This window comes from Trypanosoma cruzi, genomic scaffold (genome assembly GCF_000209065.1).
Source record: "Trypanosoma cruzi strain CL Brener 1047053517031 genomic scaffold, whole genome shotgun sequence".
NCBI lineage: Eukaryota > Euglenozoa > Kinetoplastea > Trypanosomatida > Trypanosomatidae > Trypanosoma > Trypanosoma cruzi.
In genome coordinates, this window is record NW_001849514.1 from 4,605 (window position 1) to 28,712 (window position 24,108).

General features: G+C 48.2%; 10 protein-coding genes across 10 annotated transcripts, besides 25 other annotated features; all 10 read right to left on the reverse strand.

The window, feature by feature from the left end:
* Positions 1 to 1,443: a mobile genetic element.
* Positions 1 to 24,108: a sequence feature (heterozygous, Esmeraldo-like haplotype).
* Positions 1,269 to 1,443: a mobile genetic element.
* Positions 1,564 to 3,570, reverse strand: Tc00.1047053508717.10 (tyrosine specific protein phosphatase, putative; the record flags this gene model as incomplete). Its single annotated transcript, XM_805933.1, has 1 exon — positions 1,564 to 3,570. One exon carries the CDS (start codon positions 3,568 to 3,570, stop codon positions 1,564 to 1,566), a length of 2,007 nt encoding a protein of 668 aa, XP_811026.1.
* Positions 3,931 to 3,960: a microsatellite.
* Positions 4,397 to 4,423: a microsatellite.
* Positions 4,510 to 4,530: a microsatellite.
* Positions 4,795 to 4,831: a microsatellite.
* Positions 5,312 to 5,358: a sequence feature (T-rich).
* On the reverse strand, positions 5,789 to 7,327 carry Tc00.1047053508717.20 (NADH dehydrogenase, putative; the record flags this gene model as incomplete). Its single annotated transcript, XM_805934.1, has 1 exon — positions 5,789 to 7,327. The coding sequence occupies one exon, from the start codon at positions 7,325 to 7,327 to the stop codon at positions 5,789 to 5,791; it is 1,539 nt and encodes a 512-aa protein (XP_811027.1).
* Positions 7,693 to 7,715: a microsatellite.
* Positions 7,716 to 7,743: a microsatellite.
* Positions 8,077 to 8,103: a microsatellite.
* Positions 8,426 to 8,456: a microsatellite.
* Positions 8,556 to 9,728, reverse strand: Tc00.1047053508717.30 (phosphoribosylpyrophosphate synthetase, putative; the record flags this gene model as incomplete). Its single annotated transcript, XM_805935.1, has 1 exon — positions 8,556 to 9,728. The coding sequence occupies one exon, from the start codon at positions 9,726 to 9,728 to the stop codon at positions 8,556 to 8,558; it is 1,173 nt and encodes a 390-aa protein (XP_811028.1).
* Positions 9,777 to 9,805: a sequence feature (AT_rich).
* Positions 9,906 to 9,927: a microsatellite.
* On the reverse strand, positions 10,142 to 11,755 carry Tc00.1047053508717.33 (ATP-dependent chaperone, putative; the record flags this gene model as incomplete). The annotated part of the gene is made up of 1 exon (XM_805939.1): positions 10,142 to 11,755. The coding sequence occupies one exon, from the start codon at positions 11,753 to 11,755 to the stop codon at positions 10,142 to 10,144; it is 1,614 nt and encodes a 537-aa protein (XP_811032.1).
* Positions 12,037 to 13,182, reverse strand: Tc00.1047053508717.36 (selenophosphate synthetase, putative; the record flags this gene model as incomplete). Its single annotated transcript, XM_805940.1, has 1 exon — positions 12,037 to 13,182. The coding sequence occupies one exon, from the start codon at positions 13,180 to 13,182 to the stop codon at positions 12,037 to 12,039; it is 1,146 nt and encodes a 381-aa protein (XP_811033.1).
* Positions 13,344 to 13,369: a microsatellite.
* Tc00.1047053508717.40 (branch point binding protein, putative) lies at positions 13,456 to 14,259 on the reverse strand (the record flags this gene model as incomplete). The annotated part of the gene is made up of 1 exon (XM_805936.1): positions 13,456 to 14,259. The coding sequence occupies one exon, from the start codon at positions 14,257 to 14,259 to the stop codon at positions 13,456 to 13,458; it is 804 nt and encodes a 267-aa protein (XP_811029.1).
* Positions 14,518 to 15,495, reverse strand: Tc00.1047053508717.50 (hypothetical protein, conserved; the record flags this gene model as incomplete). Its single annotated transcript, XM_805937.1, has 1 exon — positions 14,518 to 15,495. One exon carries the CDS (start codon positions 15,493 to 15,495, stop codon positions 14,518 to 14,520), a length of 978 nt encoding a protein of 325 aa, XP_811030.1.
* Positions 15,552 to 15,603: a microsatellite.
* Positions 15,695 to 15,715: a microsatellite.
* On the reverse strand, positions 15,976 to 17,598 carry Tc00.1047053508717.53 (hypothetical protein, conserved; the record flags this gene model as incomplete). The annotated part of the gene is made up of 1 exon (XM_805941.1): positions 15,976 to 17,598. One exon carries the CDS (start codon positions 17,596 to 17,598, stop codon positions 15,976 to 15,978), a length of 1,623 nt encoding a protein of 540 aa, XP_811034.1.
* Positions 17,837 to 18,937, reverse strand: Tc00.1047053508717.56 (hypothetical protein, conserved; the record flags this gene model as incomplete). The annotated part of the gene is made up of 1 exon (XM_805942.1): positions 17,837 to 18,937. The coding sequence occupies one exon, from the start codon at positions 18,935 to 18,937 to the stop codon at positions 17,837 to 17,839; it is 1,101 nt and encodes a 366-aa protein (XP_811035.1).
* Positions 19,032 to 19,062: a microsatellite.
* Positions 19,164 to 19,192: a microsatellite.
* Positions 19,486 to 19,520: a sequence feature (AT_rich).
* Positions 19,568 to 19,597: a sequence feature (AT_rich).
* Positions 19,586 to 19,869: a mobile genetic element.
* Positions 19,677 to 19,704: a sequence feature (AT_rich).
* Positions 19,807 to 19,827: a sequence feature (AT_rich).
* Positions 19,904 to 19,928: a sequence feature (AT_rich).
* Tc00.1047053508717.60 (trans-sialidase, putative) lies at positions 19,966 to 22,323 on the reverse strand (the record flags this gene model as incomplete). Its single annotated transcript, XM_805938.1, has 1 exon — positions 19,966 to 22,323. One exon carries the CDS (start codon positions 22,321 to 22,323, stop codon positions 19,966 to 19,968), a length of 2,358 nt encoding a protein of 785 aa, XP_811031.1.

Here is a 24,108-nt window from a genome sequence, read left to right on the forward strand (position 1 = left end):
CCATAGGTATGACATCGTTGGCATCGCAAGTGCGTTGGGTTTCTCGCCGATCGAAGAGAAGCTGGACTGCCTTCGCATTGGTGTCCGTCTGGTGAACAGCGGTGTAAAGACGGGCGCGCAGTTTGGAAAGCCGGATGCCGGGATCGGATGCCATCGTGAGCTGCATCCGGAATGTATTCAGTAGGGACCTCCCCAAATTCATGAAGCGATCGGTGGGATCCTGCCCGCCTTCCAGCACGCCGATCCACTCGACCAAATTTTCAAAGACAAGCTTAACCTGCTCGTCGTCCTGTTGCCAGCATTGGTATGCGCACCGGAGGTCGAAAACGACTCCGGAGGCGCCCTCATTCCATATACGCGTGGGCCGCGTGGTGACGCCAAATGCGCAGAAACCGCGGTCCTCTTCCATAGGTGATTGGGCTTCCAGGGGAGAAGTGCGGGAAGGCAACGGCGTGGAAGGGTGGAAATGTGGTCTCCCAACGTTGCCGTGAGGGGGTCTGTAAGCCGCCGAACTTTGTCGGACGCGCTGCTAGGCACGCTTCCAGCCATCAAGATATCCGTTTGATGCGGTAGTGTAGATACGCCATCGTTGGCAACGTGTCGAGTAGCGGGGGCCTCGTCCCGCCCCGCCGTCTCCGCATCCCGCGCGGGTTGTTGTGCATTATGGCGTGCCTCCCGTTCCTGGAGTTGACCCGTGAGCCTTCCCAAGTTGAATTCGCGCTCCCGTAATAGGGCGTGAGCGGCCTCCAACTGCTGTTGTAGTTCTAGGAACTGGTTGCCGGCCCCGGCGATATTGGATTCCCTTACCGATAGGTTAATATCCGCCTCCTCAACCTGCGAGTTAAGCTGATCATTCCGATTCTGCACGTCCGCGACGGCGTTAGCGTAATCAAAATTCAGGCGCTCCTTTCAGCAGTGATGAGCCCTTGTTGGTGCCCCAACTCCCGGGCTGCCCCCATAGCGGGCAGGAGCGCTTGTGTCTCGAAATTAGGGATCTGAGGCGCCCGGAGATTCGCAATATTTCCAATAAGAGTAGAATCCTGCCATGCTTTAGAGATAGGTCCATGGAACAAGCATAACCCTGTCGATGATGCGGCCACAGTTAACGTCTCGTCCGACATCTGGTTACCATTAATGGACGTCATCTGCACCTGGGTCTCGCCACATTGGCACACCATGTCCCAGAGACGGGCACCAATATCACACCACTCGGAGGGTGTGTAGGGAACCAAAGCCATTTCCTTAAACTTACCTGGCTGTCTCTGTAAAAAATAAAAACAAAATACTCTGGCCCCTATCGGTTCCATGCCCCTACAAAGTCGCGTTCTTCCCAAAAGATTCATACGGTAGAGAGTATCATAAAGAATGTCTTCATTTATCAGGATATACATAGATTAATTAAGTCAGCCAGCTCTCCCGCGAGCATTCTTTTCACAAGCTCCTTGGGAAGGGCGGAAGGCGCGCCGCCGCTTCAGAAGGCTCGGTCGCGTTCCCGAAAAAAAATTCCCAACAAAAAAAAATAGGGAGACAATACGCGCGTGGGCAGCGGGCGAGCGACATCCATCAAAGTCGGTCGAACTCCTCTTTGGCGACAATGTGCGTGCGCGGGCGGCGCGGGAACGGGCCAAGGGTTTCGAAATCCGCCAGCGCTTCGCCGAGCCGGTCGGAGCGGCTCGCTTCGGCCTCCTCCGCTGGATCCCCGGGTGCCGTTGCGGACTTCGCCTCCGTGATCGCGGGAGGCGCCGTTGCTGCCGTGAGGGCCGTCGCCTTTTCCGGTGTGGCCACAGAATGGCCATGTTGTTCGCTTTCGTTCCCCACGCTGTATGAGCCATTCGTCGGGCTATTCCCGCTGCCGGCGTGGAAAGTAGGATCCGAATTCCGAGCGGTACCGGCTTCTTGCGGCGTGATGATGATCGAGACTGGAGGCGCGCTCCGCTCCGACAACGTGCTCGCACCGCGCGTCGAAGCGAATGGATTTTGAACTTCTTCTGGTGTCGGACTGGGTTCCACCAGAGCTTCCATTTTCGAGGGCTTTTCTTCAGAAGGTCGTTTTGAGGGAGCAGACTCATTTTTTGTGCCGGCCTCCAGTGCTTGGCGTGTCGCCGCCTCCCTTTCTCCGCGTTCTACACGGTCAGTTGAAAAACGCATCTCTCTATTTCGCCATTGCCAGTGTTGCAGCTGCTCTTCCAACGCCTCCGTATTCGGTGCTGAATTTGGGATTCCTGTATGAGATTCTTTTTGGGTCGCCAATACGCTCATGTTGGGAACTTTTTTCGTAGTAGTTTCCTTACCGAGTTTAAGAACCGGATCGCGGGGAAGAGCCACCAGCTGTCGGGATGATGGAGTTTGTCGTTTTAAATAGTTTTCCAAGAGCCGTTGCTCACCCTCTGTGATGGCAGAAAAGGAATGTGGCGAGGCATAAGGAAAATTCCTGCGAGACATTGGGCCGAGCTCCCGTCTTTGAGACTGGTGATGCGGATACGCCTGCGTTTGGATGGGAGTGGCAAACTGCTGTGGTACTTTGGTTGTTGTCCATGCTGCCTGGGAAGAAAATACAGGGGACTGTGGTGTCGTATTTGTAACTGGCCGAGGCGCAGTTTGCCTGCTGGCGGTCGGCTCACGACGGCGCAGCAGCTCCAGCAAACTCACTCCCTTTTCCGCCGACATAATCATGCGATCCATTTCGCGTTGCACGCTGTAATAAAGAAAGACATATTGATCTTTTCGCTGCACCATCCCAGTACGAGATAATTTCAAAATATGCACAATCCTCTTTATGTCAATATCTTTCCGTTCAAGCTGAAATTGAGCGAGGGCCACGTGCAGAGCAATAAACACACCTGTACGACCAATGCCGCCGGAACAATGCACAACAATAGGAGTCTGCACGCTGAGCTCCGACTTTCCCATGGTTTGAATGATCTCCATAAGCGGTGCACTGGTGTCAGGGATGCCCTGATCCGGCCAGCCAATATATTGCATGTGGTATACCTGATGCTCTTCACCATTTGCATTGCGTAAAATAAAAGAGCGAAAAACCAAGTCCGAGAGACGCTTCTCACTTATTGAACTGATTTGCAAGATTCCAATGTCCAATACTCCATTTTCTTTAGGCCAGTACATCTCACTCTTTGCTTTTCCATCCTCCACCTCCCCACATAGCATCACAACAAAAACAACGTCATTTTCAAACACCATCCGCCAAAAATCAAAAATGGTGTTTTGAAGGGGAGCCTGCGTTGCGATGTAGGTGAAAGGCACATTAAACAATGCTCGACCATCCACGTAGTTTGCGTTGATGTACGATTCTTGATTCTCCTCCACCAACGATCGAAGACGCACGCGCGTTCCTTCATTTGCTCGCACCTCGGTAAAGCGGTTTTTGGCAACACTCGTCGCAAGTGAGGCGGTGTAGAACTCATCCACGTTACTCCGCACGCGGTGATCCACAGCTCGCAGTTCATCCATTTCCTCATCAAAACCATCCCTGTTGTTGCCCGGATGCCGTTTAGAAAGCTGACGAAGCTGCTCGAGAAACACCGTGGCGATCTTCCGCTGGTCTCGACTCATGGTGGGCGATGTGCTGGACGATAGCCCAGGGAAAATGTTTCTCTAAAATATTTACAGACAAAGACAGACCGATATGTGTAGATAGTTATTTTTACTACAGTGACCCAATTCCCACACCTGTCTGCAGGGAATTCGCCTGGGGAAGAGGGAAATAAATAAGTCACACTAAAAGAAAAGAGACAAAAATAGGGTGAGGAGAGTGAGATTGAAGGAAAAGAAAAGGGTCAGGAACCCTGACGCCAACACCTCCCACTCAAACGCCGGAGGCGCCTCTTCTTGCGGTATTCGCCCGGCTTGTCGTTCAAAAAACAACAAAAACACTTTTTGTGTTGTTGCTCAAATTCTTTTTCATTATTTCCATTTCTTTTTTTTCTTTTTTTTTTTTTTTTTCTCACTTCTCTTCTCGCTTCTCCTTTTTAGACTGTGTACGTTTTTTTATAGTTTTGCGTGCGTGTGTGTGATATGCGGCGTGACTTCTACGTTGGAAAAGCAGAAGAAAAACGCCATTTTTTTTTTTCTTCTCAATTTGTGTTTATTTTTGCCGTGCCTGTTTGTTTCGTCTCGTTTTCTTCTTTGATCCCTACCGCCCTCCACCCCACAAAACCCCGGCGTGTGTCTGCATGCTCCCTGCGTGGGGCTGAGGACGGGTGGGCCACGCGAGCACAAACGATTAAGCCACAACAGGGCAGTCACGAACTTGCAATGGAGCAGCAATGCCATCGACAAGAGGATAAGCAAGAAAAGAAAAAAAAGAAAAAAAGTAAAATAACATGCAAAGATTAAGGGCAACGCTTTAATCCTCCTATTTTGTTTTTTTGATATATGTATACATAAATAAATAAATAAATAAATATTTATTTATTTATAAATGTGAATATAGCTGCTGCTATTATTGCCTCTTCTTTTTTCTACTTGTGTACATAACACCATTTTCCCCCATTTTTTTTTTTTTTTTTTTTTGCTTCTCGCCTCTTCTCAGTGTCAATTAATGCGCCCGTATGGCAAAGGGCACTTCAACAGAAAAGAAGTGCAAGAAGTCCAGAAGAGTGTTGCTCCTGCTCTCCATCCCTCAGTGAGTTCAAAGGAGTTATGTTGTGCCTGGGTAACACCCCGTGTCCCGTATTCCCGGAAAGGTGGAGGGCAAAAGAGAGTGGATGGTCACAGTCTGTCTCACGGTGCCCAAAAATTACAATTCAGTTGTAATTTGTCCAACAATCACATGCCAACAATAATAATAATAAGCAATAGTAATAATAATAATTTTAAAAAGTGCTTATGGCTCAATCCAAGACAACCGGACTCGTGGTGAGCTCACGAAGTGGTGGCCTTTTTGAAGGGCCCCCAGCAACTACCGGACTCCTCTCCGCGTGAAGGGCAACAGCGGAGTAAATGGGATGACAGGAACAACAAAATCAGGAAAAAAAAAAAACAGTTTGCAGTCTTGCCACCTTCCAGGAAGGCATTTTTGGAGGTATAAATCAACGGTTCGATAAAAACAACAACAAAAATAAAACTCAATTGGGAATTCACCAACATGCTCTATCGATTATTTGACCACTGCTGTTCACACATCCATTCCACAAGATTCTAGCAAATAAATACACCGAGCAATCCATTCTTTTCTTTTACGTTATATGTATCATTATTGCCTTTATCCTTGCCTTTTTTTTTTCTTTGCGTGATTTCGTGTGTGGTTTTGAACGCAACGTAACGAACCGGAAAAAGACACACAGCATAAAACTTTTTTTTTTTCTTCCTTTGTTATTATTTTTTTATTTCTTTCTTTTTGCAGCCTTTATTTTGGGTAATTTTTTTCATCCCTTCTTTAGCCTTTTTGAATTTATATGCAGATGCAAGAACGTCGCACGGATTGTGACCGGAAGGGGGCGTTGTTTGACGGGGACCGAACAACGACCAAAGGAATGAGTTTATTTATTTACTTTTTCCTTCTCTGCTGCCTCCCGTCCCTGTGTGTATACATGTGTGCCCGTACAAACATCAATTCCACATGTATACACGCACACCAGAGGCAGAGAGACAGAGATGTCCCTTGTAGTCTTATTCCCCCCTTTTGCCTCTTCGCCCGGACGGTTCATTATCAAAAACCGCAAAGCAAACAACACCAAAGAAAAAAAAAAAAAAAAAGTGGGCCACGCGTTGTAAATAACACAGATAAAGGAGATGTGAATTCCAAGAAATTTCAAAGAGCGGTCGTGTCTCACTGTGGCTTCGTGTTGGGAGTGTCTTTTGCTTCCGCAGTCGAAGAATCCTCCGCTTTGTCGCTCTGACCGACAATGTAGCCCATCTCAGCCCCCATTTCGAGGGTCTCAGCGGTGATTGTTGTTTTTGTCTCCATCATCTTTAGCTTGGCAAAGGCCTTTTTCCGGGCATATTCGCGTGAAACCTCCTCCGCCGCCAACGTGCGCCAGACACGATCCTCGCTGAGATCGCCAATGAAGGTGGTGTCACGGCCAAAGACAGCACTCCCCACCCAATTCACCAGCACATAAAGTTTATTCCTCCACGAGCCTAAGATGCTGAGGTATGCACTGCGCCAGAAAAACAGGGCCTTGAGACCGACAAAGTCAAATTTAGTCGGCACATTCAATTCTACAAGGGCCGCATTATCCCCCAGACTCACCATAGAGCCCAGACTCCTGTACTCAAATGGCGCCATAATGGGTTTATTTGACAGCTCCCCATTCACCTTCTTTGCGAGGTACACACCCTGTCGAGATGCCACAGCGGCCAGAGTGGGTAACGGAAGTTTCTCGTTCGCGGCACAGTCTCCAATGGCAAATACATCAGGAATGGGCGCCCCTTTCCGAAGGACACGCAAATGATCATCAATTGAGATGCGGCCACGGGATGTGCGGTCCACATCCAAGTCTTTCGTCAATGAGGAAGGACCGACACCGGTGCTCCAGACCACCAGTCCCGTACGAATCACAATGCCATCCTTTGTGACCACCTCCTTGTTATTGACCGCTACCACGGCTCCTTTCACGATCCGCACGCCAAGCGCATCCAGTCGGCGTTTTCCCCAATTTCGAACCCGCAGATCAAACATGCCAAATACCTCGCCCGCCTCAAGTACAGTAACCTTGCAGAATTCGACAAGTTTGTGGTTAATCTTGCGTACATCATCACGAAAAAAATCGGCCACAGTAGCAGCAAATTCGACACCTGTAGGACCTCCACCAACGACGACAACATGTAGCAGGCGCTTCGCCTCTTCCAAATCTGTGGTAGGCAAATCTGCCACCATGATGTTTTGAACGAGACGCTTTCGAATACCGCGGGCTTCATTCACCTCGCGAAGAAAGAAGGCATTGTCCATGACACCAGGTACGTTAAAGGTATTTGGTCGTGCGCCATGCGCCAAGATCAGCTTATCGTATTTTATATTAAACGTTTGCACAGTCGCATTAAAATTGGTGTCAACGACTCCAACACCAACGCAGTTTACTTCCTTCTCATCAAAGTTGACACCATACACTACGCAGCGGTAGAAACGATTGGGTAATGTCGCGAGAGCAGGTTGAATGCGTGAAATGGGCTCGCATACCGCTCGAAATTCCAAAGTCCCTGTTGTGGTTTGGGGAAGAAGCGGAGTAAACACACAATGGTTCCGTACGGAAAGAACCTGCAGGTTTGCCAATTTGCAATTTAAATTCCTTGTGAAGTATGCACCGGCCCATCCAGTGCCAACCACCACGACATTCGGGCGGAGCACGGCGTGGGTGGGGCGTAACATTTTATCTTTTGCTTAAAGAGAGGGAACCTGTGTGTTTCGGTGTGTTTGTGGAGTCAACGACGACGACAAGCAAAGGCAAGGCCTATGACGTTTCTGTGGAAAATATTTACAAGACGGCTCTTAATCTGTTAAAAGCAAGTGGAACACACACAGACAGACCAAAGAATCGCAATTGAGTCACAAACAAACATGTACCGCGGCAGCACCAATGTCGCCGCCCAAAAACCCTGACCGGAGGGAAAGTGGGGGGAACCAAATATAAATAAACTTATACTTTTAATATATAACGGGATGTTGCCTCTCACATTGAAAACCATTTCAAGGAAAAACTCACAACCAGACATAGCAAGAGGGAAAGTGAAGTGATAAAGGCAAAAAAAAAAAAAAAAGAGAGAGAGAGAGAGAGAGAGAGAGAGCAAAAACATCAAAAGAAAAAATAATAAATAATAATGATAATAATAAGGAAACAAGATGAGGGCACAGAAAAACAACAACAACAACATAGAATTAATGGATTATGAACCATCACGGCACCCTCAAGACTTCCCAAAACTCCCCACTGCCCCTCCCCACACACACACGTCCGTCTGATCCTCCCTCCTCTCCCTTGTGCTGTCGTTTCTTTTCTCTGAGGAGTGCCTTTCACTCTACACCCACCCGCCCCCTCAGCTTTTTTTAATTTTTATCGCTTCTTTTTTTCATTTTTTTCCCTATCGGCTTCCCCCATCTTCTCTTCGGCGAGAAGGGGGAAAAAAGAAAAAAGAAAAAAAAAAAAACTCCCACCGCATTCAAAAGAAGAAAAGCCACAAGGAATACAAGAAATGAGAAACATGCGTTCTCATGTTTCCCCCCACTTGTATGTACAAAGAAGTAGGAGCCGTGGCAATATGCAAAACAAACAAAAGCTGGAGAAGAAGAAGAGAAAATAAGCCGGAACCTTCTTCCATTCCTGGTTTCTTGGCCTATTTCTTCCACTTCACTGTGCCCTGTGTGTTTTTATTCTTCCTAGTTGTTTTTCTTATGGCTTCGCACTTTTTTTTTTTTCCTATATTTAATTTGCCTCCACCCCGCGTCTCGATCGTTCTCCATGTCTCTTCCATATATATATATATATATATATATATATATAATTTCATTTTTATTTTCTTCCTTTCGTCCTGCGTTTCGTTCCCCTTTGTTTCCCCATACATATTCTGTAAATTCCATGTGAGAACGTCAAGACTCGGTATCAGTGCGTGACAAAACCCGGGGAATTCTCTTGGCTGCTTGTCTTACCGGGATATGCAACACTCCGCCTCTTAATCGATCGATTCCCACTCTGAGGCCAGTCACCCTCCTCTACCAACGCATCCACCGAGATGAGGTCTTCGTTGTGGTGCTGTGGCACGGGAATTTCACCGACGTTTTCGATACTCTGCTCGGAATGAATGCGGTAAATTGCCTCAGCAAGGAGCTTAGCAATAGATATAATTTTAATTTTGGAACACTTCTTTACACTCTCAACCTGCGGAAGACTGTCTGTTACAACGACTTCAACCAACGCCTCGCATGCGGTGATGCGATCGCACGCAGGGTCGGTGAGAATGCCGTGCGTGGCCCAGGCATGTACTTCCTTTGCTCCATTTTCTCTCAGCACTTCTGCCGCTTTGCACAAAGTCCCACCGGTGTCAATCATGTCGTCCACAATGATGCAGTCGCATCCATCCACTTCACCCACAAGCTGCATGCTGTCGACATGATTTGCTTCCACTCGCCGCTTAAGGATAGTGACAATACGACTCGCACCAAGGCGATCTCCCATGCGTCGTGCACGATTTACTGCGCCCGCATCTGGGGCAACAATAACAAGATTATTGAGGTTGAAGGCCTTCTTTTTTGCATATTCTGCAAACTCAGATGTGGCACTAAGATCAGCCACAGGACAACCATGAAAAAACCCCTGAATTTGACCACAATGCAGATCCATCGTGACAACACCATTTACGCCTAGCTCCGTGATCATACGTGCCACGGCAGATGCACTGATGGGAACGCGGGAAGTATGTTTACGGTCTTGACGAGCGTAGCCATAATGCGGAATGACCGCAAACACACGCCTTGCTGAGCTGAGTTTCAGAGTGTGAATAATGAGCAAAAGTTCCATCACGGCCTGATTCACGTTGATAACTGAATTGCCACAAGTAGGCTGAACCACAAATACATCGTCTCCACGTATAGACTCAAGAATCTTGACATTGATTTCACCGTTGGCAAAGGCTCCAACACGACATGATGTAACAGGGATACGAAGGGCTTGACAAACGCCTTCAGCTAGCTTGGGATTACTGTTGCCATTTACGACGCGAAGGTTTCCATTGCGGTTCGTAACACCATTCGAGAGGTATTGCTCACAGTATGACATGCGTGTGCAACACCCTCCCCACTTCTAGCCTTTCGTGTTTCTCAATTCTTTTATATATATCAAAAAAAAAAAAAAATGAAAATTCTCTTTCCGCTTACCAGGGCGGAATGCCCCAAGACGCAACACAACAGAATAGGACAGAAAAGAACAGGGTGGCGTGAAGCACGGGAGACACGCAAAAAAAAAAAAAAAAAAAAAACCGCGGCCTCTCTCTCCCTCTCTACAGGGAGAAAAAACAAACATATCCAAGAGGAAGATTCAACCGCATCCTCAGTCACTGTCCTCATGCTTCTCCCACACAGACCGATGAGAGTAAAAACAAAAATGGGTTGCACAATCAAAAGACCACAACGCAGAAAAAGAGCCAAAACAAAACGATGTCAATAAGACCAAGGCCAACTGCGATGCTTAAATCAATGTGTAAGCCCTTTCCTGTAGATGGAGGCGAGGAGTTCGTTTTGCAGCTCCGCGGGGGTGGTGGGTGCTGCTGTGGGTAAGCACCCGTTTTCCCAAAGTGTAAAGGCTCCCTTTAACAAGGGCTCCGCTGACCTTGACTGAAACGACTTCACCATCTCCTTCATGCTTTCAGGATCGAGGGGACCAAAAGAAACGCGTCGATCAACACGACCAGGTCTCAGGAGCGCATCTGGCGACGGCAGACGCGAGGCGTCATTGGCTGTTATAATAAGCAGCCTTCCCTCACTACTTGCGATGCCATCAATGGCGTTTAGTAGCGCGCTCAGCGACACACCAGAATCGCGTCCCTCACCAATCTCCCTGGGAAATTCATTCCGCAACGAGGAATGAACAGAATGTGCCTTGATGGCATTTTCTAGATCCTCAATGACAAGCAGACTTTTTGGTGGCACAGAATTTATAAGCCCAAGAAGTGATGCATCATCCAGGTCCTTGGACTGTAGGGAGAGAAGATAAATAGGGAGAGACAACTCGCTTGCCAATCCAAGAATAAAGCTTGTTTTCCCTGTCCCTGGGACTCCCTCAAAGAGGTATCCACGACGCCACGGGACACCAAGCGATATATACAGTTCCCTAGATCGAAGAAAAAGTTTTGTCTCGTCAACCACCGCAATCGTATCGCGGGGTAGGTAAAGTGTAGACAGTGGTCGCCGAAGCCGTTTCGAGAGGAGCTCCCACCTATTGCCCCAGCCATTTGGCAAGTAAAGGCGAACGGTGCCCTTTGATTGCTCTTCCCAAGAGGCCCGCACCTCCTTCATAAATTCATGCACCACATTCCTATCCCTTGAGAAGAAAACCAACTCCAGTATCTCATCTTCTCGGTCCAGGCGTGAAGATGATTTGTACTGTTTTGAATTGTCCATTGTTCGAGTGATCCAAAGTCGTGTGTTGCCAAATTTCATATAGTGACTCCCAAAACCAGGAACGAATTCACTTCCCGCAACAGACTCATCACGCCTACCCTCTTCTCCTGACATCTCATCACGAATAGAGATAGGCATGAGGGAGATGTTCCTCGCCCGTCTGCCCTGCGGTTGTCGTCCCATCCAATCCAGAATCATAGCAAATTCCTCTCGGGAAGAGCGAACCTCCAGCGTTAGAAAAAACATTTCCCTCATCTTCTTAACAAGATGCTCCTTTTGGGAATTAATGACTTCCCAGAGAGCCGTTAAAATCAAAATCATCAACGCCAATGAAGCGGCTTCACGGTTAAAAAAAGTCCCATGATGGGCACCGCTCGATACTGTGCCTGAATGAGAGCCATCTCCCGTGCCTCCCCCAGCAGAGACACGATTGCCATCCGGCGACAAGCGACGCCCTTTTCGACGGCGTCTTCCTCCTTCCTCTCCGTTTCGCTCTAGTGGCATCGAGGCGCTGCCAGGCGGGGTGTCTCTCTGGCGCCCACTCAAAACGGCAAAAAGACCCGTAGGTGATGTCAACAACGCCTGCGGATCGGGCAGCTCCAACGCGCGGCGAGAGTTCTGCAGCACGCTGCCACAGGAAGAAACATGAAACCGACGTGCAACCCCGGAAGAGAGACGCCGCCACATTATAATTGTTTCCCTCGCTACGTCTCCCTCCTTGTCTCTCAATCACGCGCATGTAAAGAGAGAGGTTCAAAGAAAAGGAAAAAAAAGTATATCTTTACTGAAACATTTTCTTAAACAATATTTTCATTATAACTCTTTTTTGACTACCTTACCCCTCACATTTTGAATTTCGTTTCGACCACCTCCTTTAGTTCTTCCTCACCCAAGCATAAACCTCCCTCCTTATTCTCTCTCACTCACAATCAAGTGCGCGCACACACACATGGAAATCGACCGTTGTTTTAGACCTCGATAATTTCGTACCCATCCTGAAGCTTCGCATGTGGAGAGCCATCGCCACAGTGTGCTATAACAGATCCAACCACCCATGCTGGTTCTCTGTCGACTTCGCAAATTTCTTTTATGTATCGCTCTGCTGTGCAAAGATCTCCAAATGCCACAAGTAACCCCCCGCTGGTTTCTGCTGAATAGCCTTTAAGCAGTTGATATTTATCAGACATAAGTTTCGATGCCTTTAAAGCCCCCTTGTAAATAGGAAGTGCCTCCAACAACAGGCACACTTCTTTCTCCTGCGCCACCGCAAGGTTGTGTGCGTGCCCAAGAATACCAAACCCCGTGACATCCGTAGCGCCATGAGCACCGTGCCTTCGCATCAACCTTGCCGCGTTGCGGTTCAAACGTTTCATACTATCTGTCGCGGCATTGTACAGTTCTTCCACCTCTTCCGTAGTCATTTTCCCCTGGATTGTTTCCAAATAAATGGGTGATGGTCGACGCACCCACTGCTTGAGATTCACAGCAACTTGGTTCCCAAGTGGTTTTGTCAGTACAAGCACGTCACCAATGCAAAGCCCGGTTGGTCTTACCATTTCAAGCTCCGTCACGACACTCGTTGCAACGCCGCCAATAAGAGGCCATGGATTCATGACGGTTTGGCCACCGGTCACGTCGGACCCTGCCAGACGGACTTGATCAACAAAACCCTTCATTATTTCTCGTGTCGATATCTCACGCTCCACCTCATCCATTTCTGTGCTTGCAGCCAACATCATCAGAACGGTATCACAACGATCAATCCCCATGCTATATAAATCAGAAAGGACGTTGGAAGCAGCAATTTGACCCTGTAAGTATGGATCCTCAACACTTGGAAAAAAGAAATCTGTGGTAGACACCATAAACAGGGGAGCTCCACGTTCATTCTTCTGTAAAAGCTGCACAACGCTGCAATCCATACCAACGTCTTTCTGCCCTGGCGTCGTGGAGACTGCACGAAGCAGAGCCAAAAGTTTGGGCTGCGGCAGTTTGCAGCTACAGCCCTTGAGACGTGTGTAATCGGTGAGCACAAACTCCGGTGGAAGGCCAACGTCAGTGGGATTGAAACGGGGCACTTTTGCTTCATTTTCATGGGACATTTTTTTGTTCATATTCCTTTTCTTCTACCCGACTGTTCTCGCTGGTGTGTTGCGTCTCAATTCCAACAAAGAAGAAGAGAGAGAAAGAGAGGGAAAACAAATGAAGACACCCCGCAAAAGTTCCAAAAAGAAAAGCTAAATGAATATTTATCACAAAGAAGAAGTCCGCAACCAAAAAAAAAAAAAAAAAAAAAAAAAACAGAATTTAGTTTGAGAAGTGTTCAGTCCTTTAGCAGGGCCTCCATGCAAGCCACCCATTGACCTCCGCCTTCGAATAGAAAAAAATCAGAGTTCATCCAAGAATGCCTGCACATCCTCGTCAAGTTGTTCCTCGCGCTCCCGCTTCTCTCCAGGTCTCGGCGCCCCACCATTATCCTTCTCAACAGAAGATACCCACGTGCGCGGATCATACCTACCCTCTATCTGAGCCATACGTCTCCTATTGTTCTCCCGGAACTCTTGCGCCTCGGGATCGTCGGATAAAATCCACTCAATGCGTTCCATCGCGTGTTGCAAGGCCTGCTCGTTAGGAGCCGTTATACGAGCATGCGGCTCCTCAAGCGCGATGCGTGCGGCGTTGGTACTGGTGTCCTTGAGTGTATTTGTAATGCCGCGCCCCGCAAGCACAATCTTGCACTTTGTTGTCTGTTCCAGCTCTTGGTGTACCAAGCCACGGGCGCCCAAAATGGCACCATAGGCACCATTGTCCATCTCCTCCTGTGAGAAGTAGCGCTTACGCACAATCTCCTTTGGTGCCGCCGGATGCGGTCCCATTTCGGCGTTTTGTCGGAGAATATTTGTCAGCTCATCCATCGCCTTTCGTCGCTTCTCTGCAACAATCTCGTCTGGTGTATTTGTTCGCTGTCCATCGCTGTTGTATTCCGGCTCCACAGGAATGTTTAGAAAATAATCCTCGCAGCGCTTCGTCTCAATGAAGCGATTGAGATCAATGGCGAGCACACGGAGAAGGAATGCCCTGAGGAATTGCCCCTCGTCGTAAAGAAGCAACTCTGGAGGAATGTAGTTGGGAATGAGCAGATTTGTGTACCGCTCTTTGCTCCAGCGCGAAGGCCTCGGTTTCGCCTCCATTCTTATTCTTAACAACTCGGCTCCAGAGATAAAAAAAACGCGCCAAGAAAACAATGGCACAACAATAAAACACGAGAAATATATATATATAAAGAGATCGAAAAATACAAAGTCAGAAATCATTTAAAAAAAAAAAAAAAAGGCAAAAACTCGGCCCGCACGACTGTTCCAAAAAAAAAAAAACCCTCTTTTCCCAATTAATTCTGCAGGACGAAAGCTGGATGTGTTTTTTTTTGTTTTTTTGATCCTCTTCTCCAGTCACTTTTTTGTGAAGTACACCGCGTTACCATCAACTGATTGAATTTGCAGCGACTCATGCAAACCTCCCAGCGCCCGTGATTGAATAAACTCATCCACCGCTTTTCGGCATCCATCCCAGTAGTTGTAATCATCCACCTGCACCACGCCTCCCTTTTTTACCACCGGCCACGCAAGTTCCAGGGCACACTTTGTTGACTCGTACCAATCCGCATCTAAATGCATCATAGCAATCCCCTCAGCGTGAATCTCCTTCACAACATCGGGCATGGTTTCCTGAAACATGCCTGGAACAACAACTAATTGTTTTTCCACATCAAAGTTTTTGGCGAGACGTCGAACATTATCTTGAAGGGCACTGCACGTCCCACTCCCCCAAGAAGTTGCTCCCGCAGGGGTACGGAGATCTTTCAAGATGTCAGACGTCGTGGGATCAGGCATACCATCAAAAGTATCCAAGGCGTATACCCTTCGTGAATGCCCACCGTAGTGTGCCGCCACTACTGCGAGCAGCACCACCGATCCCCCTCCAGCAACGCCGCATTCCATAAGAACACCCTTCTGATCTCTACAGCATACCTCTTTTGCCAAGCGATACAAACCATAAAGCCGTGTCCATGTAAGCATTGTGTGATCCAAAAGAGCATCACAAAGTAGAGCAAAGAGGGGTTCACGCTTAGTGACCTCCGCAGGAGGGAGAAGGGACGAACGAACCCTACCATTGATGTCGTACAATAGCATGCGAGCCGCGGTATTCTCAGGAAAGTAGCGCAACTCTTCTAGAAGAGCCTGTCGAGCGTGCAACGCATCATGCTCGCCTAACAAAAAACACAAGGCACGACAGTAGTCTACATCCTTGGCATTTTTCCGCAGACGCTTCGTTTCGTTCAGTTCCAAGAGAATCTCCTCGTGTTTCCCTGCTTTGATGGCAGCCATCACCCCGGCAACATTGCGGTGCCAGACAGACCTGCAAAACATTTTGCGCTTTATCTTCTTCACCACCGCAGCCCACTTCCCAAGAAGAAACCATCACAAACAACAACAACAAAAAAAAAACCCAAACAACGGAAATCAACAACAACAACAGAGAAAAATTAAATGACAGCGGAAGCCACGCCTCAAATGACCCCACCACAAATCCATAGATATCGCGGTTGAAATATTCAAAAACTGGATGAAAAAAAAAAAAAAAAAAAAAGATGGGTCGAGGGGACTATTGCAATTTTCTAACGCACTTGCATCACCGACCATCAAGAAGAGATACATATAAACATGTTTCTTCTTGTTCTACTCATATAACAAGCAAAATAAAAAACTCGAAATGACTGTAGAATTACCATAAAATAAAATTAGACAAGGACGCGCATGAAGATAAAGAGTGAAGAGAAGACGGGGGGACACGCAGAAGAAAAAAAAGAAGGCAAAATAAATCCCTTTTGTTTCGATTTCAAAAGTAGCCTACGCGTGCCTCCGAGGCTGAATCATCAGTGTGCAACTTGTCAAAAGACCCAATTCCCGCAGAGTCTTCGTGTCATCCGTGTATGTTACAGAAGGAAAGGACAAACGCACATCATATGCAGCTTTGAATCCCGGAACGGCTAACTGAAGTTCCCGCCGAAGATCTGCTATAGTGTTTTCTGGTGCCAAATGTAATGTAACCTTTTCTCCAGATGGAAATCGCACTAACACCGCAACGAGTCCCTTGATGCGATTTGGCGCTACAGCCGCTCCACCGCTCTTAAATCCAGTTTCTTCCATCTCTCCTACCAATTTTCTTTCAGCTTCAGAAACATGTCTCAAGGTGCCATTTCCGGTGGGACCACCAACAATTTGTGCAATCGCTTCTCGTAAATGGACGATCCGACCACTTCCTGTGATGCGGGTAGCCGGCAATCGTTTCAAAAACTCCTCTCGGGATACAGGCTGGCAGCTCTTACCTTCCTGTAAACTCCGAAGGTCCCTCACTTTACCAACACTCTTGTCACCAGCCGTACTCTTGGAGAAACAAACGGAGGTTTGGTCAATAATTTCAATGGGGAATCCGTCAGGAAATCGTTGCTTAAATTCATACGGATAAAAACCATCCGCAAGATCATTTAACACGGCGTCACATAATGGCCACCCAAATGGTCGAAAGGGGCCACCGTTAACACAAATACCATCTTGATACACAACAATACGCACCAGTTCATGCTCCTTTATCCCACCTTGCTTACCATTTGTGAAAACACCTCGAGAACCCACATGGTCCGAAAGAATCTTTGCATTTCTTTTGAGAATCTCCAAGGAAAAAGGTAAAGTAGAGGTATCAGTTGTTGTACAGGGGACCATCTTGCCTTCTGTGGTATCATTCTGCATACCTTTTTCACTGATTGGGCTTGTAATTGGCACCGGAATAGAAGAGAGCATTGGTGTCTTGTCCTCATAATCTCCCTCATACATTTCAAACGGCCGCGAAGTGGCAGTTATTGGTGACGGAGAATCCTTTCTTTTGGCATTGTCTGCGATCCCGTACACTCGCGAATTGGCACCTTTGTTTTTCGCCTTCTCTCTCCCTTTGTCCCCCACCCACTGCAGTCCATAGTCACTCAGAAAATTCCGCATCTCTCCCACTAGTTTTTCCAACTCTTCCTTATCGTCGTAGATCTCCACAATCATCGCCTCTACCTCTTCTCGCCTTGCCTTTTCATTTTTGTATTTTGCCTCTACGCACAAGAGTTTCTCGGTCTTCTCTTTTAATTCCATACGGTAGGCATTTTGTTGCGCCTCTAGAGTTTTCAGTCTTTTTGCCATGGCGCCTAAAAGATCTCCGTCGCCACTACAAACCTGATCGCGAAGGGTTGCCGGGTAGTTCCCTTCTTGGTTCGGCTGCTTGAACGGCACCACCCATTTGCTGGGCGACCGGCGATCATCGCGCGCAGGTGCGACGTCTCCGGTGATGTTGCGGACAACTTTTCGGCGCAACTCGCCGTCAAGAGCATCGGGCCTGAGGATGTTTGAAAGCGGCTGCGTCGTTGGAAGCCTGAACTTCAGCAAGGGCAATTCCACTTTCTTGTCGTCGCCCCCCATCTTCACATCCATCGACAGCCAAACCCACAATTGCGCCGTTGCCGAAGACACCAATAAAAAAAAAAAAGACACGGAAGCAACAGCACTAATCCCGCCTTCTCAAGAACCTAAAAAAAAGAAAAAAAAAAGTCAACAACAACAACAACAGTGAAACTCCATCCCCCCCCAAAAAAACGTGCGGGCCACCCACCCAAAAAAAAGGCAAAAAAAAACCCACTATCAAAAACAACAGCGCACTTTGTGTGTTATTTCAAACGACGATGCAAGGGATGGGATTCACCCCAAGACGTTCCATCTTTTGCTCCCATTCGCATACAACCGGAGATAATAAAACAATTTCATACAGGCACGACTGGCGCACCTCTGTGACAGTCCACTCCTGCAACGGGCTGCTTCCTCGCCCTCGCCGACAGTATAAACGAACCACAGTCTCCCACATTTCCCTTCCTGCTTCTACCCGCGTGTCTTCTTTTCTTTTTGTTTCCCCTTCAGCCGACGCATTCACCCGCCCCGTAACACAAACTCGATCGGTTGGATAAGTGAGCCCCCAGGCCCTTCGATTTGCATCCCAGTACGGCTGTGTTATGTGTTTTTTGTACTTTCCAATGACAGAAGTCCACTTGTCCAATGTGTTTCCGCGTCCCATCTTTTCGCCACTTCCACGGTATCGTTGCACCAATTTTTTAACGACCCGTGGCAATTCTGACGGGGAGACGTCATAGAGGGCTGCCACAGCAGTCCGGTTCACCTTTCGAATTAGACCATGCGGACAAAACAAGTACCATTCAGAGACCCCAGTAAGCGTCCCTTCGCCATCACCAAACACGCAGCCGTCCCTGTGGGTTAAGTCCAGCAGCCATTTCCAGATGGCCGCCCGCACCCGCCCCTGGTGAAACTTCATGTAACTTTTCTCAAGTGAGGCCACCATCTCTTGGGTTTGTGAACGGGGCAAGCGACAGTGCAACATTTGTCCTCCTTTTTCCTCCACGTCCGGTGAGTCACTGCCAAACACATTTCTTTCCACCACCGTCCAGTGGGAGGAAAGCTGTACAAGATAAGAGGGGGTTTGAAGGAATGCGCCGTCAGGTGCCTTCCGAAGTGCTTCAGCCGCCTGATCCTCCAAAACAACCACAGTGAACGAGTTGAGCCGCGTTGCAGCAGCAAAATAGAACGGAAAAAACAACTGGAACATGATAAAAAAACAAGCCAAAGGAAGAAATGACACCATTATTCGAGCGTCCCTCACCCGCCACACGTATTTCCTTTCTTCCCGCCTTACTTTTTTTATAAACGCAAAAAAAAAAAAAAAAAAGAATGGATGCAAATCGCCGAAAATAAATGCGCGCGGCATGGAAGGAAAGAAGAAGGAAGCATTTCAATGAAATGCTGGACGCGGTACTGCGGCTCCAGCTGCACTGAGGCAAGATGTAAGTATAGAAATGAAAAAAAACAAAAACAAAAACAAAAAAAAAAACATGGAGGCGAGCACAAACAGTTCAAATAAATAAAAAAAAAAAGTCAAATTTGGCAATTTACATTTTCCACGCGCACCACATCGCCAATTACATTTTACCAACAAAAACAAAAAAAAACAAAAAAAAAAAAAGATACATTTGCTTCATTTCCATTAAATCTCATCATATCCAAGCGTTATTTACATTTCAATGAGGGCATCTCAGCGTTTTGTCGTTCTGCCCATCAGCCCTTTCATCCACGCAGCGCACGAAATACCGCCGCTCCCGTCTCACTGTGCGTGTTTTGGGGCTAAAGGAGCAGAATAATCTTATGGGCCGCTGGCCGAATCCTGCAGTTTGTCAATAATATAAACCAAACAAGATAAGAAATGGATAAATGGAATAAGAGTGGGGATTCACCGCACCATCAAAGTCTAAAACCAAGTAAAAATATATTTACGTATATATATATATATATTACGGTAGTCATGACCGTGATCCGCTCACTCCATTCGGATTGGATACACAAATATAAATTATATATTATTTATTTATTACTTAAGAAGTGGAAGACTTTGGGGTCCTCCAGCCAAAAGAACCCGCCGCGATGCGGGAATCAAAAAAAAGGTTGATGGCAAAATAAAAATAAAAACTAAAATAATTAGAAGTCGTCTAGACGTTATTATTCCCTTGATTCCTTGAATCGCGGTCAACCAAAAAATCATAAATTAGGGGAAAATGGTCGTACAGAGTTCGCTTCATCAGGATATAAATATATATTAAATTAGATAGCCAGCTTGCCCCGCGATTATTCACTTCACAAGCTCCTTAAAAAAAAAAAAAAAAAACTCCTCAAAGCACAGTAATTAATTTTTAAAAATTATATTTGATTTTTCTGGGTGTCGCAACCCACCAACTCCACTGGTCACAAAAGAACTGACAAGCCCCAGAGCCCAAGCAAAGGCAACCATAACACTCCAACTAGCGGCCCAGTTAAAGAAACGTCACCAATATCCTGCCCCTTTGGTGGTTTCGCAAGACCTTGCGCGGACGGGTATAAATCTTTTTTCTTGTCTGACATTGGTGCATCGTGTGACGCCGTTCCTTTCCCCGAAGACGAACTCGTTTCTCTATCAACAGACACGTCCTGGGGAGGACGCGTCGCCTCTTTGGGAGAAGCAGTCTTTGAAGGCGGTTGCGCCTCTTTCTTCGTCTTCTCCATTGCTTCAACCTCAGTGGCACTGAAGCAGTGATCGTACCAAAGTACGTTCGTCACTGTCACATGGTTCTGTTCCTCTTTTTGGCCAGCCTGAATATTTCCAAAGAAGATATTTAAGACACTTTCACGTGACGCCGACGGTGTATCCTCATCGGGGTGAGTCGGAGCAGTGATCTCTTCTTCCAAGGTGAATGAAGGGCCTCCCTCCAAACTCCCCACACGTTGCCCATCAACGTAAGCCGAGCCTTCGCCTTTGTGCACCGTAATTACCACTCGGTAGGCTTTCCCCAGTTCCCAGGCAATTTTTTGTGGACCCTCTTCTTCTTTCTCCCCCATCTTCCAGCGCATCTGGTTGTCGTAAAAGAGCGTTAGACTTCTCTTGGAAATAATGTTCAAGCCAACCAGCGGGGTGATTCCTTGTGGAATCTTCTTGATGGTCACCGTCGCCACAAGAGTGAGTTCGTAATAACAATAAAAGCCCCTTACCCCAGCTAGCTTCGAATATTTTCCGCAAAGCAACCATACAATATTTGCGCCGCTCCCTGTCAGCTCAAAGCCATACTGAACCTTCTTTACTTCCCCGAAAACCCTGGCATCCACACCAAGGTACTCGTCATTCCAATGAGTGGCGTTGCCATTGTCAGAGAAAAAACCAACAAGCCCAATAGTTGGCAAATGACCGACGCAGACAGCACCTTCTGGTGCGCTCTTCCTAGCACTGGAGCTGCAAAGCGTTGAGACCCTTTCATCCACACTTTTCCAAGTTTGCAGCAGGGTCTTGATCCGCTGCATCTGCTCCGTGAGGTGCGTCAAAACAAGACTGTTCGAGCCTGTATTCACGCCATCCTTCGCGTAAAGGGCAAACAACTCACCCCTTGTATATAGCAAGGTGCTGAAGGTGTTGCTGATCGAAACTTCCACGGATATTGGCCCCACTTCATGAACTCGACTCCCGTCAGCGAGCCACAGATGAATTCTTCCGCGTGTTTTTTCCTTACGCAGCGGAATTGAAGTGTATAATATCACACTCTTTGTTTCGATGTTAGCAGTAATGAGGTCGTCAGAAGCACTGAAATCATCGAGCGCAGCCGCGTACTTCAAAAGATGGAAGGATGAGCGGACAGCACTCTTCCATGTCTTCCCCATGTCACTGGATTCGTAGACACTTCGCCCCCAATAGCTATATGCCTCAAACATGAGGACTTTCCCCTCCCACTCGAGGAGAATGGCATCTTTGCAATCCTCAGCAACAGCAGCCTTAGCAGGAAATTCCCAATTACTCCCATTGTCCTCGGAATAGATGACTGTGCAGATAGTTCGGTCTCCATAATCTAAACTGCTGGTTGCCACAAGAGGGAAGGCAAGAATCCTCTTTTCCCCAATCAAAATGCCTCTGGCCCCATGAGCACCATCCAGCTTCCTCCAATAATTCGCAGTCATCTGTGCTTCGAACTTTGTCTTCAAAGAGAGGGGCTCCGTCCATGAGACGTGTTTCCCTTTTCCGGTCCCCTTAACTTCACCAACAATTAACTCAGGATCCACTTCTGAGTTATACAATGAAGTGTATGAGGTTTCATTGCCGAAGTTGTTCTTTGACACAATAAGAAATATTTTATCATCCTTCGCCACAGCCTTGGTATCGTACAGCGAGGTAAAATGGCGCTCTTGTCCTCCTCGTTTAACCACAACCGCTGCACTCCAATCACCTTCATCCCCTACAGTGGGTTTTGCAAAATTGTTGTTGTCTCCATACATAGCGTGCCTTGACCAAGTGTCAGCATCACCATAATTCGAATAGGTGCTTTGGTAGTTAGCCTTTGCAATGACAACCATCAAACCATCCACATCAACAAGTGAATGGCCGTAGAATGACTTGACGGTTTCACCTGAAATGGGACTTTTATTCTTTTCTTCATCGGACAATGATGTTTTTCCTGGTGTAAAAAGTTCAACACTCTCTGACACACTTTCCTCGGCGCGAGCAGCTCCGCTGCCAAAGCACAACAGCAATAAGAGAATTGGTAGCGCCGTGGAAGTAAGTGCATGCCTAAACATGTTGTTCATCTCAAATCCTTCAAAGCAGACAGTGGCGATTAGCGCTTAGTCTCGGTTTTTTTATTTCTGCGCTTTCTTAAAAAACCGAAATGGAGAAAATCAAGAGTGGCAAAGTATTAGAAATTCTAATGGGAAACACAGCAGATCACTCACGCAAAAAGCCGGACAAACACACACACTCTCTCCAGGCAGCCCATATCATGTGGCATCACCGCACGGCAGCCTCATCGTGATGGGCAGCCCTGAAGCGGGGATGCGAAGAGTAATCCGGACGAACCTCCTTTCATCGTCGTTCTCTCGAGGTGCTCGGCTACAGGCGCGCCGGCGGTGCAATGATTATGACCGTCTCTTCCGCACTGCACCTCCTGCCACCCCATTGCGTTAAATTCGCCGTGTTCGCCGTTGCTCTCTCCACCGCCCCATGACCACGCCGGATCGGAGCGTCGCCAAAAGCTGCCCCAAAAGCCAACACACCGGACCCATGGTGCGTTCTGTGACCCTCCGCAGCACCTCCCAGGGGATGCTGGCGACAAAGTATACGCACGTGCGCTACGACCCGTCCCTCCGTGGCTATGGGATCTGGCTCCAACCACTTTTTGTTGTTGTTGTTTCTCGTGTTTTCTCAAATAAATTCGACGACCCGCACGCCGGCCCCCATCGTCGAGCACGTCCGTCCTGCTGAGTGGAGACGTGAAGGAGAGCCCCGGCCCCCGGAGAGGCAGCTGCAGCGGAGGGCGTGAAACACGACCCTGTCACGCCTCCGCCCCGGAATAGCGCCGTGGCTCATTAATCCATTGCTGCCGATAATCAGCACAATAACAAAACCATAAATCAACCAACCAAATAATCGATAAATAATGAGAAATGAGGAGGCGCCTGCCACCAGCATCGAAGTTACGTCGCATCTTCGAGGAGCTTCGTGCCTTCTCGCCGCGCAGAGGCACTGTTGGGGGGCAGAGCCTTTCCACCCCGAGAAGAAACTGCGCCAACCCTTTCGTGAGGCACAGCTTCCCCACTTCCCAAGTGTCCGCCTCATGTTTTGTCTAATTGCCGGCAGCGCCGGGCAGCGGAGTGGATGCGGACTTGTTTCATTGCACAACTCACGTTCGCCGGTTTTCACGATGTCTGGTTGATGCCCGTGGCGTGCCGTGCGGTGGTGGGTCAGTCCGGCATTGCTTTAGTGCTAAAAGCCACATGTTGGGCAGCGAAACTCCACCAGTGGTGATCCCATCGGGGTCTCGTCGGCGGGCGAATTGCGTTTGGCACCCGTTCCCGCGCGCCGCCAGCCGCCAACAATTCCCCCGCCCCCAAAGCAGTAAACCGCTCCATCCGTGCATGGACGCGTCTGTCGCCAACATGGCAGGAGCTGGCGAGGCTGCCCCAAGGCAAACGAGCTCCTTCTCCGGCAATTTGCGGGGTCGCTCCCGCCCCACTTTCGGTGCGTATGGCGGCACGTCTGCGGGATCGTGAGGACACGACGCTCAGGGACGCAATATGTTGAAAAAACAAGAGCTAATGTCAAAAGAGGGAATCCCCCGCACCGCCGCGCAGCATCATACGGAGGCCACACCATCCACACCCTCAGCTGCAGGCGTTCGGAGAAACGCGGCCTCCCTCATCCTCGTCTTCGCATCGTGCCTCAAGGCGGCGCTCTTCGTCTCGCGGCTTAAGGATACACCAATAGACTCACACCACTTGGAAAGGGCCTCCTGTTCTCCCGTTGGCGCCACTTCTTGGCCACACATTGGCCCCGCCGAACCCCGCTCCTCCGCAGCCCGCTGGTTCGGATACTGC